We start from the raw sequence: 15,755 nt of genomic DNA on the forward strand, positions 1-15,755 counted from the left end.
TTATACATAGAACGGTCTTTGCGAGAGAGCGGAGCCGCGCGCATCGAAATAGCTTTGCCGTCCATGCGGTATCGGAGATGGAAATGCGGGGCGTGCAGTAATGTACGTACGAATATTCGTACGGTTTCGCGTAATCTATACAGCATCAGCCGCGCGTCTATACAAAGGAAATACCTGTATTCGCGCATATAGTTTCGATATGCGAAAAGAGCAATCATGCTCCTCTTATGCTACTGCGTTTCATTTTCGTTCGTTTATTTTTTTTGCTACGCCGAGACTTCGAACGGTTTAATTTAGCCGAGCTGTTGAATGTATGAATCATTAATAGAACGATATCAGCGCACTCGGTACACGACCGTGCCCGCAAGGGCCCGCGGGATTACGGCAACGGTCCCATAAATTCAACCTCGTTTGAACAAAGAGCGGATTCTCGGGGTACATCCGGGTTCCTCCGCCCAGCAGCCGGGGCGCGTATCTATCGCGCCGTCCTAGATTCTAGTTCCAAGCGTTTCGGGACTGTAACGAGATTACAGAGGGGCTGGAAATTAACATCGGAGAAATATACCGTTGCCGGGCGAGAAGTTGGCCGAAACTCTCGGTATTGCATGCGCCCCGCGCCTCCGCGTGTTCGCCGGTTCGAAGAGCGAGGCGCGAAGGAAACGACTGCTCGATAGTCAATTAGCGCTCATTTAACCGGGATCACACGCATCGATAAGTGATTCGTTCGGCGCGAGAGGCGTGTTTCGTTCGTTGCCGCTCGCAGTTATATTCGCACGGATATTCGATTTTCCCGTCGGGATAATTGCCGTCGGCGTTCCCCGCCATTTCTCGTTGGCGCTACGTGCATCCTCGAATAATCGGTGCTTTAACTGATCGGTGGGATTTCGTGTCTCCTCGTCAGCTGCCTTAGAGTAGACGAGGTGTAATCCCGAAAGACTCGTCCTGCGGGGATATATAAGCGACGTGTAAAGGACGCGCGTGCAAGAGTTTGCACTTTCCGCGCGGCTGTTATGTCTTTGAGAAATTAAATTAACCCCGTGCACGCTCGCGCACGTGGCTGAAAAATTTAGGATAAGAGCACTTCGTGATAGGGAGCGCGAGCATTTTCCTTGGAAAAAGAACAGCGGGGTTGTACACGTATAACACAATTTCATAAAGCATACTTTACGTTTATGACCGGTGCTCGTTATATTTTCATTTTGAAGGTGTATAAGGAGGAATATAATATCATTCGCACAACTTTTGGAACGTCTGACAACGATGCTTTGTTAAACATCACTTTTAGTTTATAATCTCTTACGTAAACTATTGCAATTTAATCAATTTAGTCATTTAATTACTTCTCGGATTTGGCGAACTCGTCGATTTGTACACTGAAATGGCTCGAACGTACATTCCGACAGCTTCCGAACTCTCGATTTAGCTGCTTGTATCAACTAAATGGAACTTTCAAATTTGCTTTATTTAGATACGTGGGTGGATGTAAATATTTTAATACAATCTAAATATCAACGCGGCTCTGCAACTGATGTATTAATGTTGCTAAAGCGAAACTTCAAGTTAATTTCATCCAACCGGAGCCGCAGCTTACAGATATTTAGAAATCACCTCATATTGCGGAACGGAAAGTTGACGGGCGTATATACAGAGTACAAACTCGCGGCAAAACGCGAAGCTCGACAGGCAGAGCGATTACATATGCGGCCGGCCGATAATCGTCGACGTCTAGTTCGCACGCGTGTATAATACCTCCTGGCAAGCGCATAGGCGACGGCGACGTGCGCGGCGAGTGAAAAAGCATCACGTGCATCGATCGTTCACCGTGACAGACGACGTGCCGAGGCGGGGGGATAGTCGGCGGGTAAAAATGAATAATATAACCGACGACGACGTCGACGTCGCTTTTGCAAAGGACGGAAAAGGAAGCGTTCGCAAACTTCACGTATCGTCGTTTCCATCCCGGAGGGGGCCCGAGGGAAGGAGACGAGGGTAAAAGACGCGGGGGGATGGCGGGGGTCACCCAGGCAAACGTATTCGTTCTGCCGTTCTCGCGACGGGAAGAAAAAAGAACACCGGCGACGAATCGCAGCGGTTTTAACGCGCGACGCCGACGCCGACGCGTCGCGGAGGCGTTTTGTCAACGCGAGCCAAGCTTCGTATCGTCAAAACTTGTGCGCGATACGCTTGTTCGATTTTTCCGTCCTGGTTTCTTTCGTAGGAAAAGCGCGCCGGGTCACTAGCGAAAATAACATTCAATACGTACCTTATGACCCGAAATAAACCGCGGTCGATTTCGCGAGTATCGCGAACTTCCTGGAGAATTGCCGGACGCGAAGCTTTCTTTTTCGGCGATTTCCGAAGGATGAAACGTGACTCCGAGAATTTTCTGGATGATTCATATGGTCGATGCGCTCGCCGCCGCTCGACGGCGGGGATTTAAGCCGGGGGATTGAAGTCGGCACGAAACTCGCCGAGTATTACTTCTCTCGCGTCCGACGGGTAAGGACTTCGCTCGGACATAAAGCTGATGCGGGAAAAATGAACGGACCGGAACATCTGCCGTAAAAGTGCCTGGGAATTTATTATTTTTGTTGACTTTGTAATGTGACGCGACGTAAAAGCGAATTTAAGTATCCAATACTACTCATACACAGGGAGTATACAAGGAAGCCATAAGCACAGAGGGATATGTCGGAGCTATGGCGATAAAAGTTCTTTTTCCTTACGGCTGAACGCAGATATTTATTTGTTATAGGTATCTCGTTAGACGTGGAGTAAAATAGGTGGGGATGAAGTAAATATCAGTGAGGTTTTATTCGGTATTCGTTTTAAATTCCTAAATAAGGTCATAAACACCTCTGTATATGTGAGTCGATTAGTTAGAACTTGCGGGAGGCTGCCTAGGAAAAACGGCGAAACTTTGTCGTAACGTAATGGGTGATCGTCCATCGTGGCGGCACTCTATAGCTAGATCCTAAAGAGAAATTGAGTAACATCTCGCGAGGAGCCGAAGATAAATGATAGTTTTCGCAGTTTATCGGCGAGATCCTCGCGGTTCGCGGGCGTGTATCACGAAGAACCTGAGCGCAGTTTGTCTGCGAGTTTACACGCAGACAAATTGCGCGCAAGAACTTTGCCGGTCGTGTTGAAGCTCGCGAGCGTGCGTAAGTAAACTACGCCGGTAAACTACGTGAGGAACGTAGATCAGGGCCTCGAGATAAAGCCGGGACAGGAAAAGTGAGGGACGTAATCTCGCATCAGATAAATTAATAAGCCGCTTGTGATAATGGCGCGCGTGTATCACGCGATCGCGAGAACGAATGCCGAGACTCGAGCACGAGGTCCTCGTATAATCGCTCGTAACGCAACGTAGTCGCGAAACATTGTTTCGCCGGACTGCCTATTGATTTTTACGGGCAGATTAAATGGAAGTTCCCTGAGCGGGTGTGTGGACGGTGCTCAAGCTTGCGACAATGGTCGTAATGGCGCGAAATGTTTGTATCCGGGCGTTTATGGGCGAATGTGAACTATACGGACGAAATTGCCATCGGGTAGTTTTATTATAAAAAATGAAATTAGGTAATGCTTGGATATAACTATGTTAAATAGTGGGATGTTTCTTGAAATATGAGCCTAATGGTTTAACGAGATAATGGTATGTGCGCGAAATGAATATTTATATAAGCGACAGTTAAGTAGAGTTGAAATTATCACCGGATACAAACTATAATATGTTTAAACGATTTCTCATTTAAATATAATTTTTTGATTATTCTTAAAAATATTTTATGTATATATTTAATGTCGAAGCGACATCGATAAATAATAAAATGAAAATAATGCTGCGCCAGCGATTTTATGGTGTTTTGTATACTGACTGTTCTATGGAATGGGAATCCCCCTTTTATATAGGAGGATTGCATGGTTGACCGATGAATTCTATTGTCTTCGTATATGAAGCTTCAGGAAGCTATATGCGCAGTTATGAAATGTATGTATCGTCGATTTTATTAATATACGTAATACACTCTGCGTAGCACGGTTCATTTTATGTTTGTGCACGGTAATTAACAGTTATTTCTCAAATGTCTTTATTTTCGTAAATGTGGCATTAATAAAGTCGCTTTTATTGCTCGGGATTATGTCAAAGCTTAATCGGGAAAACGGTGGGATTTTCGTCGACAATCGTGGAATTGTTTCTACGATCCCACCCGGCTTATCCTTTTTTGGCAAATTTATGTGAAAATAAAAACTTATTTACATAGCTAAGATTGCTTCGAATGTGAATTAAAATTAATTCGATTTGTTAAATTCTATATAAATTTAATTACTAATATAATTAGCTTTATAGCCATTAGCGTTTAACCAGAGTTAATGCGCCACTTCTTTATATATACCGTCGCTGTTGCGCGCAATGTACATACAATTTATAATTTGTCGGTTAATTTTATCTATGAAATAATTTGTTATATTTAGCAATCCGCTTAGCGGAATTTTCTTTGCGCGAGTGTGTGACACGGGAGCAGAAAGTTGTAGTAAATTCGATCGCGCTAAATCTAATAATCGCGAACAAGGGTGCATTACGCCGCAATTGGTTATTTCGCATTTATGTCAAGGGTGCCTGTTAATTTGAATTTTATCAAAGATTCCACGCGTGCGTGTGCTGCTCTCAAACATTGTTATACTACCTCCTATGTACAAGGGGCCGGATCTACAATTTCCGCGAAATGCCATGTTCTCCGGTCCCGTAATTAATACTTACTGATCATTAATTATTCGCAGCATAGTTGCGGCATTGGCGAGGCAGTCGCCAATCATGATGCAACCCGGTCGTTCGCTCGCTCGCTCGCTCGCTCGACGAAAGTTGAATCGGATTATCAACCTAAACCAACCGGGTCTGAATTTATAATCCAAAAGGACGATGATGCCCGGCTAAAGGTGCATCCGCGCGTGAAATTCCTCGTGACTGCAGGCCTCTAACGAGCTCGTAATCCGTAATAACTTGTAATTTCATAGTTATTATTTCCGTAATGAGAACACCGGATCTCTCTCTCTCTCTCTCTCTCTCTCTCTCTCCTTCTCTCTCTCTCTCGTATGTCCGTCCAGCTGGCCAATTTGCGACAGTAATTTATCGCCGTTATTGGACTCTCGTACTATCACGTTAAATCGCGACAGGCATCGGGCTTGACGTTCGTGCGCTGCTGGCGCGGAGATGTCGCATCGATAGCGCATAATTTAAAATAAACGTTACAGCAAGATGACATCCGACCGCGCCGCTAGCGCCATCCGCTCGTGACGATTTGTGTTACGAATATTATAATTCCACGCATTCGTGTTCCGTGCCCGTTTTGCAATTTACATGTCATGTTTTCTCCATCGATATTTTCCATTTAAATGTGTTATACATGTCCCCCAGTTTCGCAATTCGAAGCAGCGCAGCGTTTTAATTTCGCACAATTGTTTCGCAACATTCTGTTTTTTAACGTTCAACTAGAGAAACTATCGACGACGATATCGCTGTACCAATTTTTGTAATCGATTCATAACGATCCATTGTCGAGTCTCTAATTTCAGATGAAATCTCGTATAAAGTCAATGCCGTCATTTTCCATACTCCAATCTATCTGTGAAGCTACTCATGCGTTCATGGAAACTTTTACGGGGATATTCACGAAAATCCCTTCTCGTATCGATCGACTTGTCCAGAAATTGCGGACTCCGAAATTGGTTTTCGGATAAGACAGGTATTTTCCGCCGCGTTAAGCACGCTAAAAGCGAAGCGCAGTTTAAATTTGTGCCTTTAAAAGTCTACTCTCGACGATCGCAATTAAAGTTCAAGAGCGTGTCTAGTTTAGCAATAGTTTCGAGAGACTCTTCCTTTGCGTAAATAATATAAAAATCCGAAAGGGGGGGCGCGATAAAACGCGTCGCCGCAAATGACGAAATCCGTGGCGAATTTCCGCGATGAGAATTTCCTCAAAGAACTCTGGAATGCCCTCGGAAGTTGCGCCTCCCGACAACGAGTCGTGCACAAATCGGAAGTTATCGAAGGAGCGAATCGTTGAAAGGTTTTGTCCGTCCAGGCGGAATAATAGACGCGAGAGCGGAAGATATTTTCAACCTCGCAGCTGATCACCGAGGCGTGCCTATCTTCGACAAAGGCCCTTCTAAATGTATCAACGGTGCTCTAATAGATAAGAGCTCGGACCGGGCGTCTGAAGATTGAAACTATCTATCAAGCCTAGACCTTTTGGCTGATCCTTTCCAGTGTCTTGTATCTTATTTTAGGGCTTATAAAGGTTGACATTATATAGTAGCAGTCGTTTCGTACAATATTAAATTGGTAGGAAAGTAATTGTAAGAATTAATTTTAATTTATCGAGATAAGAAGGATTACATGATATTATTATCTTGACTTTACGTATTCTGGTACGTAATTATAGCTAATAGAATTGTAAAACATTTTTATATTTTTATAATATATTTTAGATAATATATATTTATAAAGTCGTTGATAAAATTAATAAACACACATGAATACACGATACTTAATAATAATTTATTTGTCAAAATTTATTTGGTTTATCTATAAAGAATTATAAACCTAATAAATTTTGACAAATAAATTATTATTAAGTATCGTGTATTCATGTGTGTGTATTAATTACCGGATATGTCATAAATATTTCCGTAACAATGGAAATTTTTCTGAATTTATAACTTGGATGGAAATTATTAATAAATTGGATAAAAATTCGTGAATGTCTAACAAATCTTGAATTATATACTTTATAAATATCAATATTTAAAAATTATTTGATTGCAGGCAATTAAAATAAACTATTTCAAATTGAGTAGTAGTCGAAATTATTTTTTTACATTACGAACAAGTGAATAGAATGTCGTTGAAGAAAAACTGCAAGTAATTCAGAGCAAGGCTTCGATGTTCGTTAGGGACGGTCTGCGTAAAGTTGCACCTGGATTATTCCCACACACGGGTATAACGGAAACAGGACGGTAAACGAGCGCGATGTGCGAATTTTACGGCACGTTAAACCGCTCTTTGTGCTTGAAAGAAAAGCGGGGAACCGGAGAATATTGTCGGATGAGATTATATTTTTTTTTGTTGACGCGACTCGACACATTGCGGGATAAACGGCTGAAAACGCTTTTAACTTTCAATCAATTTCGACAAACAGTCGCGTTTTGGTTAATTAATTCGTATTCTTGCATCACGACGACAAGGAGTGCGCCCGACGACCAAGGTGGTGACGCAAACGTTATTTCAGGGCTTCTTTTTATCGGGTTTGTATTAATTGCAAAACAAACACGCGCGTGAATTGATTGAAACCTGGCTCACTTTTCTCGCGTGTCGATAAATATTTGTGCGCGACCATGTTCGAGCGAAGTTAACATTTCAACGTCGATAGTACCTTATTCGAAAACGGGGTAAACGTTCACGTAAGCGTTGCCACTTTCAGTCTGGCACGATTTACTTTACTCGAAATCAAAGCGCGATGACGTCGACAATGGCGTGTAACATTAAATGCGTGCGGCTCGGTGATAGAATACGTTGGCACGCATTATTGATGCAGGCGCAAATCCGAGAAGCTATACTTGTTTAATAAAGTTGGTCTTGCAACGGGTGTACTTGACGATATTCTTCGGTACACGCAACTTTTTATTATATTAGGTCATCCGGTCGGTCGAGTTAATAAATTGACGGTTATCAAAGTACAAAGGCACAAATAAGTCATGACAACTGGATTATCAGAAATCCTGTACATACACTTTGTCTATATCTGACAGTTTTTGTCTAACTAGAAACTGTCGGCGCGAAACAGAAATGTCGTTTTCGTTTAGCGTGTACGCGTTTCAGATTTCTGTATAAAGTATAAGTATAAAGTATAAAGTATAAAGTATAAAGATTTCTGTACATTTATTAAATTTTAAGTATCGTAAACAAAACGAGAAAGTAATACAAATTTTAAGAAATGAAGGTAAAACTTTATGGCGCTAATATATTCCCATTTATCATAGAGTAATTATTTTCTGTACGATGCGAGCAAATGACTGAACAATAGGGCATAAAGGACGATGTCCTCTTATCATTAATTACGATACGATCGATGTCACAAGAGGTTTTAGAAAGGGCACTGACATAGAAAAATGTTGACTTGAATTTTCATTGTCAGGTCTGTCGCTTTGCAAAAACGTTTATTGAACGATCCGCGCGTTCCCGTGCGTGATGTTTATTAATTGAATTTGCTTTTGCGCACGAGGTCGCGTCGATCTGCCAGCGGTGAGGGCGAAAATCCTAATAAGGGTCCACGTGAAAGCTATCATTGGTGCCAGAGTAATCACTTGGAAATGTCCATGCAGACCAAAAACGCACTTGCCCTTCACTGCATTTTCACCCGAATAATTCACCGAGAACTCCGCCCGCCGTACATTTTTTGCGCGCCCGTGGCCGGGAATATTTAGCCGTTAACGACGCGACAATTTTCACGTGAGAATTATAATTACTTATATAATGTTGGGGACCCGCGTTCATCATTTTGTTACCGAGATTTTTAACGGTTTTCGCCGTTACTGTCCGTTCTCACGATTGTTCTATAGACTAGTCAAGCTTGGTGTAAAACCGCATGGTGTAAATATTAGACTTATTGCACAACTTTTTACTGAAAGATTAAATAGAAGTCCACGGTTGTAGACGTCGCGCTCGCTATCGAATCGAGCTCTCGTTCAACGGAAACAAAGCCACGTGGCGTGGAAGCGCGGTGTGCCGTTGCTTCCGACAGGCAAACTTTGTGGAATGGATTAAACGCGTTTTATCGAATGAAGGAGGGTATATGTGTCGTCGTTGCGGCGCGTATTGAACGACCATGCGATCGATGCGCTTTTAACGTGCAGACAGAGGGAATGCGGAGAGAAAGCGATAGACCGATAAGGAGAGAGAGGGAAAGAGAGAGAGAGAAAAGGGGGACAGTGAGTCGTTCAACGTTGGATGCTGCGCGGTTACCTGGATCGCCAAAATAACGCGGTAGGTCAGTCGGAAAAACCGGAGAATTTCGCCCTCCCCGCCCCCCCGTTCATCTTTTGGTCTTGCAATCCTCGCGCCAGCTCGCTCGGAAGACCCACTTTTTGAAGAGTTGCAACGTTGGAAAGAGCACAACCGTTCGTCACGACCGCGCCAGACGATTTAACTTGGCGTTTACGACCGGCGAACACGAAAATATCGCGCGCGCGCCCGGAAATTTATGATGATCGCGATAATCGGGGACACGCGCCTCCGTTATGCGATATAATCCGCCCGTGACGCGATTTCGCACGCACTTGCACAACAACAATGCGATAAGGGAGATAGTATATGGCGAGTACGACGACCAAGAAGGTTATTGCTACTTACAGTACGTGTCGGTGGTAAGACGATCGATGGTATCCTGCTTGAGCTTGCTATTCTTCTTACCCATCTTCGTAGTTTGGAGCGGGTCTAACGCGCGCGCGAATTACACCAATCTCCTCTTCGCCGAGTCCAAGACGCCGCTTCTAAATTGGATCTCTTTTGTTGTGGATTCTCACCGTCCGCCTTGCATCTCCCGATTTCGCTAAATTATACAGTCGACAGAACGAAGCTTACGTTCTCACGGATGCACCGGGAACGATCGGAGTACGACCGGTTGGTTTCCGCGTTGGTTCACGAAGACAGGAAGGATTTGCTGGACGATGAAGTTTCTCGAGGCGCGAGACACACGAATTGTCTTTCCTGGAAATCCCCGTTCCCCGCCGAGTTTCTTGACTCCTCCTGTTTCGTAGCCGCGAAGATACTCTATCGAATTCCACTTGATAAGTTTCCCCGCCTGCTGCAACTTCCTCCCCCGTTGAGCCTAAGTCTTCCTTTCAATTTCCCTCCCGCTTTTGACAAGTTCGCTGAATTCAATCTGAAGGCGAATGGTGTTTTGCAGAACGGCGAAAACTTTCTTCGCGGGAAGAACCACGAGCTTCTTGATAAATTTGCGTCGCGATCGAGGGCACGGCGCGCCGCCGAATCTCGAATGATAGAGTTTGATTTAATTTGCTCGAGATGTGCAGGCAGGGGAGGGGGGCGCTTAATCAATTTAATTACAACACGGGATGTTTGATATCATTCGCGTCGTCTTGCTAATGCGGGGTCGATTCGTTGATATGCCTCTCACGTAGATTTTCTTTTCGATGTGATATTGCTTTCTCTGTGAAGAAGACAAGGGGAAATTTTAATGAGAACGCGAGCTCTCTCCCGTGAATCAGTCACGGGATTGCAGTTTCCCATTTTTCTTTCACACTCGATGCGCTCGTTTTGAAGCGTCACCGCGAAAATTAGAGCTAGATATTAGAAACTTAATCACGTTTGAACAGCGAATTGTAGGCGGGCGTCGAGAGGGAGAACCGACAATTTTCCGGTGCGATAAGTTTTGCGGAATCGTTAATCGCACCGTTTGGTCTCTTCGCTGAAGTTTCAAAATTCGCCGATAAACTTAAATTCGCAAAGATCGTATCGGAAAATTAAGACGAACTTGTAGAAGGCTGGGAAACGTTACTGCAAAGTTCATCAAAGTGGTTACGTAGTTGAGAAATTCGTCTCTAAAGACTAAATAAACGGACTTGTTAAATACCCACAATGAGCGTATTTTTATCTTTCGAGAATAATGATGAGATATTTGAGTGTAATGCAAATGAATGTCACGCGCAAAGATACAGTGTCGCTTCAAATCGAGCGTATTAAAGTTTCAAAGGTCGTAAGATCAGACAACCGATACAGGCTACTTTTGTAACTTGCACTAGCCGATCCTTTCTGGGCCATTATATGAAGGGCTTTAAAGGCCAACAGCGTTACGATATCTCCAACCTTATCCCGAGATTAAACGGAATTTCCACTAAATGCATTTCCTTAACTCTCACTGTTACGATTCCCTTGTTCCGCTACGACCGTCTTTAATCCTATCGTTTTCCAGATGCCGTGAAAGAATATATATCAGGCCGTTTGTCACTCGGGAGCGATTAACTGTTATTACAATGTTTTTCTTTCCTCTCCTCTATTCGTTTATTGTCGTTGCAGGTTTTTCAACTATTAATAAAATAAAATAAAATAGTGCAAATTAGAAATTTTTACTTGGCTTTCTCATAGAGGAAGTGATGTTATCTTAAGATCACGGTCTTACATACAGGTCTCTCAACTCTGATGTGTGTATGTGCCAAATTTATCGAAATTTCTATAACTCTAGAATTAATTAACCAAATCTTAACGAATTGTATATGAAATAGAGGTAGAATTTTCCGGAGAGTACTATAGAGTGTATAGTTTTTTGTCACCGATTTTCTGGAAACCGTTTTTTTTATTTTTCTAATTCTTGAGTAAAAAAATTTGACGAAGCAAAAAGAACCCCTTCAGTTTTTTCTACCCCTATTTCATATATAATTTGTTAAGATTTGGTTGATTAGTTTTGGAGTTATAGAAATTTTGGTAAATTTGGCAAATACATACACACATACACACATACATACACACATACCGACATTTTTTAAAAGAGCAATTTTTCAACGTTTTAGAACATTTTGAACACATTGGCAAAAGCAACTCAAAAAAATTTTTTTTTACGAAAACAAAGCTTCCTCTATGAGAAAGCAAAAGGACAAAAGTATGAAAAAATTATGAATTTATATATGATATAAGGAATTTTTAACTGTAAAGAATTTAATTTAATCTCTTTGAATATTTGCAAAATAGCGAGATATTAAATTAAAGTTTGGCAGATCTTCGTTTAAAATATGCAGTAAGGAATGATCAAGGGAAACAATAAATTACTGTTAAAAAATCTTGAGGTAATTATTAATCTAATTTGCGATGCGCGAATTGATATGACAGAAGAAATGTGAATTCAGATTATATCGGTGTATTTATCGCGACGTCATTAGCGCTAGTGAATAATGAATTGTGCCCTTTCCGTGCTTTCTATATCTATCCCCAATCTCTTCTCAGCGCTCACCGTCCGGGCGGATTAATCGAGTCGCGATTGAAGCCAACGAAAATTCTCTCGGCTAAAGGCCCCGAGAGGAAAAAGCCCCGATTCGTGGAGATTGAATGAAGATGGGAAATACGGTCCGACATGCCGTGAGCTGATTCGGCACGAAGCCGTTCGTCGTCGTCGGAACTTTGTAAAAACTTGGGATGGAATAACAATGGACGAACAGGACGCGCATTCTTCGCGCGAGCAGGTCATGGAATGAAGTTACAGCAAAGTTGGGGACACTCCTTTTCTTCTCTTTATAACATGGAGATTTCACTCGTTTCTAAATGACGTATGCGGCATGACAAAGGAGGAAGCGAGCGATCAGCCAAGCGAAATCTCACTCTCGGGGAGAATCCGCGCGAATCCGAATGCAGATCCGTCAGGCTGGTGCGAATTCGCGTCACGTCGCGGTCGCGATGGCGCGTAGTGTCTCGTCGCGTCGCGTTCCCGCGAAGTTCGTTTAAACGCGCCCGATACCGGGGGGGAATTTTGATTCATGCGTTGTTCATGCCGCGTCGCACGAACGAAATTGCGGAAGTCGATCTGCATGAGAGACGTGCCACTGCAACGGGCGGCCCTGCGAAATTTGGGGACATCGAAGGCCGCGACGAGAGGGAGAGAGACAGCCTTGTGGAATGATTAACTTCTGGTCGAGGTCGTGCTGCACCCTTGACCCGATGCCGTATGACACCTGGACGTACGTTTCCTGGAGCACGCGTTATAATATTACGTTGTAATATAATCGAGCTGATCGGTAGGGAAGAAATGATTCGAGGGCAAGTGAAAAGTGAAGCGGAAGCGAAAGCGGCTAAACGAGGAAATAGCAATTTCTCGTTCTCCAGCTTGCGAATCCTCTGGAGAACGTTTGTGCTGAAAGGCCACGGAAGCCTGATTATCGAGATGCCCTCTCCTCTGGCGCAGCAGCCCATTCATAAAACAAACCGGATATCGACGAGACATCTGCTCTCCGAGGTGCACTAAAGCGTCGTGTCTTCGCAGCTTTCGATCGTGACGGCCGATAGCGCGCGATAATCGTCGCGTGCACCAACAACTCGCACAGCTTTTGCACAAAACGTCGATAAGGTTGTGGAGAACATCATCGGGAGGCTCTGAATAAAGACGGCGCGAGAAAACCAGCTGGCGGGCGGGAATCTTGCGCGTTATTCGCGAAACGTGATCGCTCTCAACAGACCCTCACTTTTATCATTTAGGACCCTCACTGGGAGAGATTAACCACTGGTCAGGCTGATGAAGATATAGCCGGAATATCGCGTTCCGATAATTCGCAAACGATAAGCTTGTCGACGTAAATCGGTATTTCGAACTATTCGAACTGTATCGATTCGCTGCGCGATTACATTGCGGAGCAATCGGCTCGCGCGGAGATTGGCTCTGTCACACGCAACTTGACACGATTAATACGGACAGATAATACTGCGCTCGGAAGCTGGCGAACCAGCACCGTATCCAGTTGGTCCCCGGCGTTCACCATGGAACCCCCTCACGGTCCCGCTCGCGCGGTGTTCATATGCGAACCTGTGCTCGTAGGCGCGTCCCCTCGCGAGTACTCTATTCGGATACTTGATAGTAAATAGGATTTCATTCATGAGTTCTCAATCGCTAGGCGAGGTATGTTCGTCGGCGAAGCGCGGATCAGTGACGTCATAGCGTCGCGGCGCCTGGCGTCAGACTGGCTCGGCGATGACATTACGTGGAAGTGTATTGGAGGTTACGACGGCGCAAGCGCTCCACTCGAACCTCGAGGAGGATGCTCGACTATCCAACCCTCCCGTTCTCTTCTCCACACAGCGGTTCCTCCGATTCCGCCACCTTCGATCCTCCTCGTGCATTCTCTCCTTCTTCTCGCTCGGTACGTGCTTACGCTCTCGCCGTCTCGGTCGATTGCGTTCTGCGTCGTTTTCGCCCTTGTCTCTCTTTTTTCCGATTTTCTCAACTAATTCTTCCGCCTGTCCTCCCCTCTCCCGCGCTTTTCTTTTTCTTTTTCCCGCTGGAAATTTTTTCGTCTCGGCTGCACGCACGAATGGTGCGCCGTCTCCCTTTATTTCATCTCTCCGCACGCGCCGCCGTCTCTTTCGCGGATCCGTTTCTACCACTTCGTCTCCTTCCCCGCGCCGAGATGCCCTTACCTCTTCACTTCCAGTTGACTGTAATTCTCTAGTCTTACAAATATTGTTAGCACCCTTGGCGCTTTCGGGGGAATCTTCGGCCCCGGCGCGCCCCGTAAAGTTCCATTATGAAATTAACCCGGGCGAATATTCGTATTCGGAGAGGAGTTCGTGTTTTTATTATTATTTATCATCTTTTATTGCACGATCGTCGCTACCGCCGGCGTCGTGTTCGTTTTTGTTTCCAACTTTATCCACGAACTGTAATAAATATTACTTTGGTCGTCCGTCATTTAGCGTTTGGAATTTTTACTGTTATTTCCGATAAACTGAAATAGACAAGGAAAAATATAGATGCTGCACTAGAATACATTAATATCTTTATTTTAAAATTGATATAATATTACATACTGTGAACAACGAGCCATAAAATAAAGAAATGCGAAACTTTAGAAGCTTTTTTTGGGATGGTTATGGTACGATGATACGAGATCAGTCACTGTAAACACTATCAAATAGAATATTCTGAAGAATTGAAAAAGATTAATGAGACGATCGTGCTACGGCCCATTAATAGTTTTATTCCGACAAAATAAAAGAGATACGTGCAAGGAAGGGTATACGGATCGTAAAAGTGATACGTGCAATGCACAATTTTGAAACACGGCAACAGTTTTTCGCTGTGGTGTTTTATCGTGATGAGATCAATCACTTAAGAACACCATCGGTTACTGTAAGTCGCAGAGTTTGTGGGAAAAGGGATGCGCCGGTGAAACAACATTTTTCGATTGAGTGGAACGGGAAGACGAAGAAGATTCCGATGCTCGCGCGGTACCTATATCGCGTCGGTGGCGAATTTTCGCGTCGACCGTTCTCCGAGTCTGCACGATGAATTCAACGCGATGAATTTCAATCGACGCGGATTCGCCGGCTGATACATGAATGAAAGAAACTCTAAGGTTTGCGTGATACCGCAGATTCGTTGGTCCGATGACAAAAACAGTTTATTTCAACCTCCACCTTTATCACCGATGCTCGACAGGCTGCTTACATTATGCCATACTTATAACATAATCGCTATATAAATAAAATATTATATTTAATAAAAAACATATAATAATAATAGGAAGATGAAATTTTAGGATGAACGAAAATCATAATATTTTAGAAAAAATATAAAATGTTTGACAGCTTTTTGGAGTAACTCGCAGATTGGAACGTTTCCTTATAGTTTTCACTTTTAATTCTCTTTTTCGCGAATTGTAATCAATCAAGTGCCGCCGTGGTAATAAATTCTCAGCGTCTAATTGTCTCTTAGTGATAATAGCTTCAAGCCCACTGCGCGAAATCCTCGTTCAAAACTCGTGTAGTTTTTCGCTGACTGTCGAGATACTGCAGCAACTTGATTTAATTTTGTCTCTATCGACTAGCCACGAAAGTAGCTACCATCGTGAGCATGCAGTATGTCTCTAGAAAACATATAGCATTATCCTTTTTCTCCCCTATCTTCTCCTCCTTCTGCTGGAGTAATAACAAAAGTATTCGATATGGCGTACGTCGAACAGTAACGAACAAAGCGTAA

General features: G+C 43.6%; 2 protein-coding genes across 8 annotated transcripts in view; one reads left to right on the forward strand and one right to left on the reverse strand.

Moving 5' to 3' along the window:
- Positions 1-13,726, reverse strand: part of LOC143893225 (frequenin-2) — a 56,045-nt gene extending 42,319 nt beyond the window's left edge. For 2 of the 6 annotated variants that reach the window (XR_013255739.1, XM_077398368.1), the window contains exon 1: positions 13,584-13,726. Coding sequence is in view for 5 of the 6 variants with exons in the window: in XM_077398368.1 (XP_077254494.1) it covers positions 13,584-13,650 (67 nt within the window). In the remaining variant the exon portion in view is untranslated. The other 4 variants (XM_077398369.1, XM_077398370.1, XM_077398372.1 and 1 more) reach the window with 4 other exon arrangements.
- The window catches only part of LOC143893224 (alpha-tocopherol transfer protein-like), a 115,845-nt gene that overhangs the window by 28,777 nt on the left and 71,313 nt on the right, over positions 1-15,755 (forward strand). The gene's annotated exons all lie outside the window — the stretch shown is intronic.

The sequence above is a fragment of the Temnothorax americanus genome, unplaced genomic scaffold, assembly GCF_048541705.1.
Source record: "Temnothorax americanus isolate GAGA-0224 unplaced genomic scaffold, ASM4854170v1 Scaffold12, whole genome shotgun sequence".
NCBI lineage: Eukaryota > Metazoa > Arthropoda > Insecta > Hymenoptera > Formicidae > Temnothorax > Temnothorax americanus.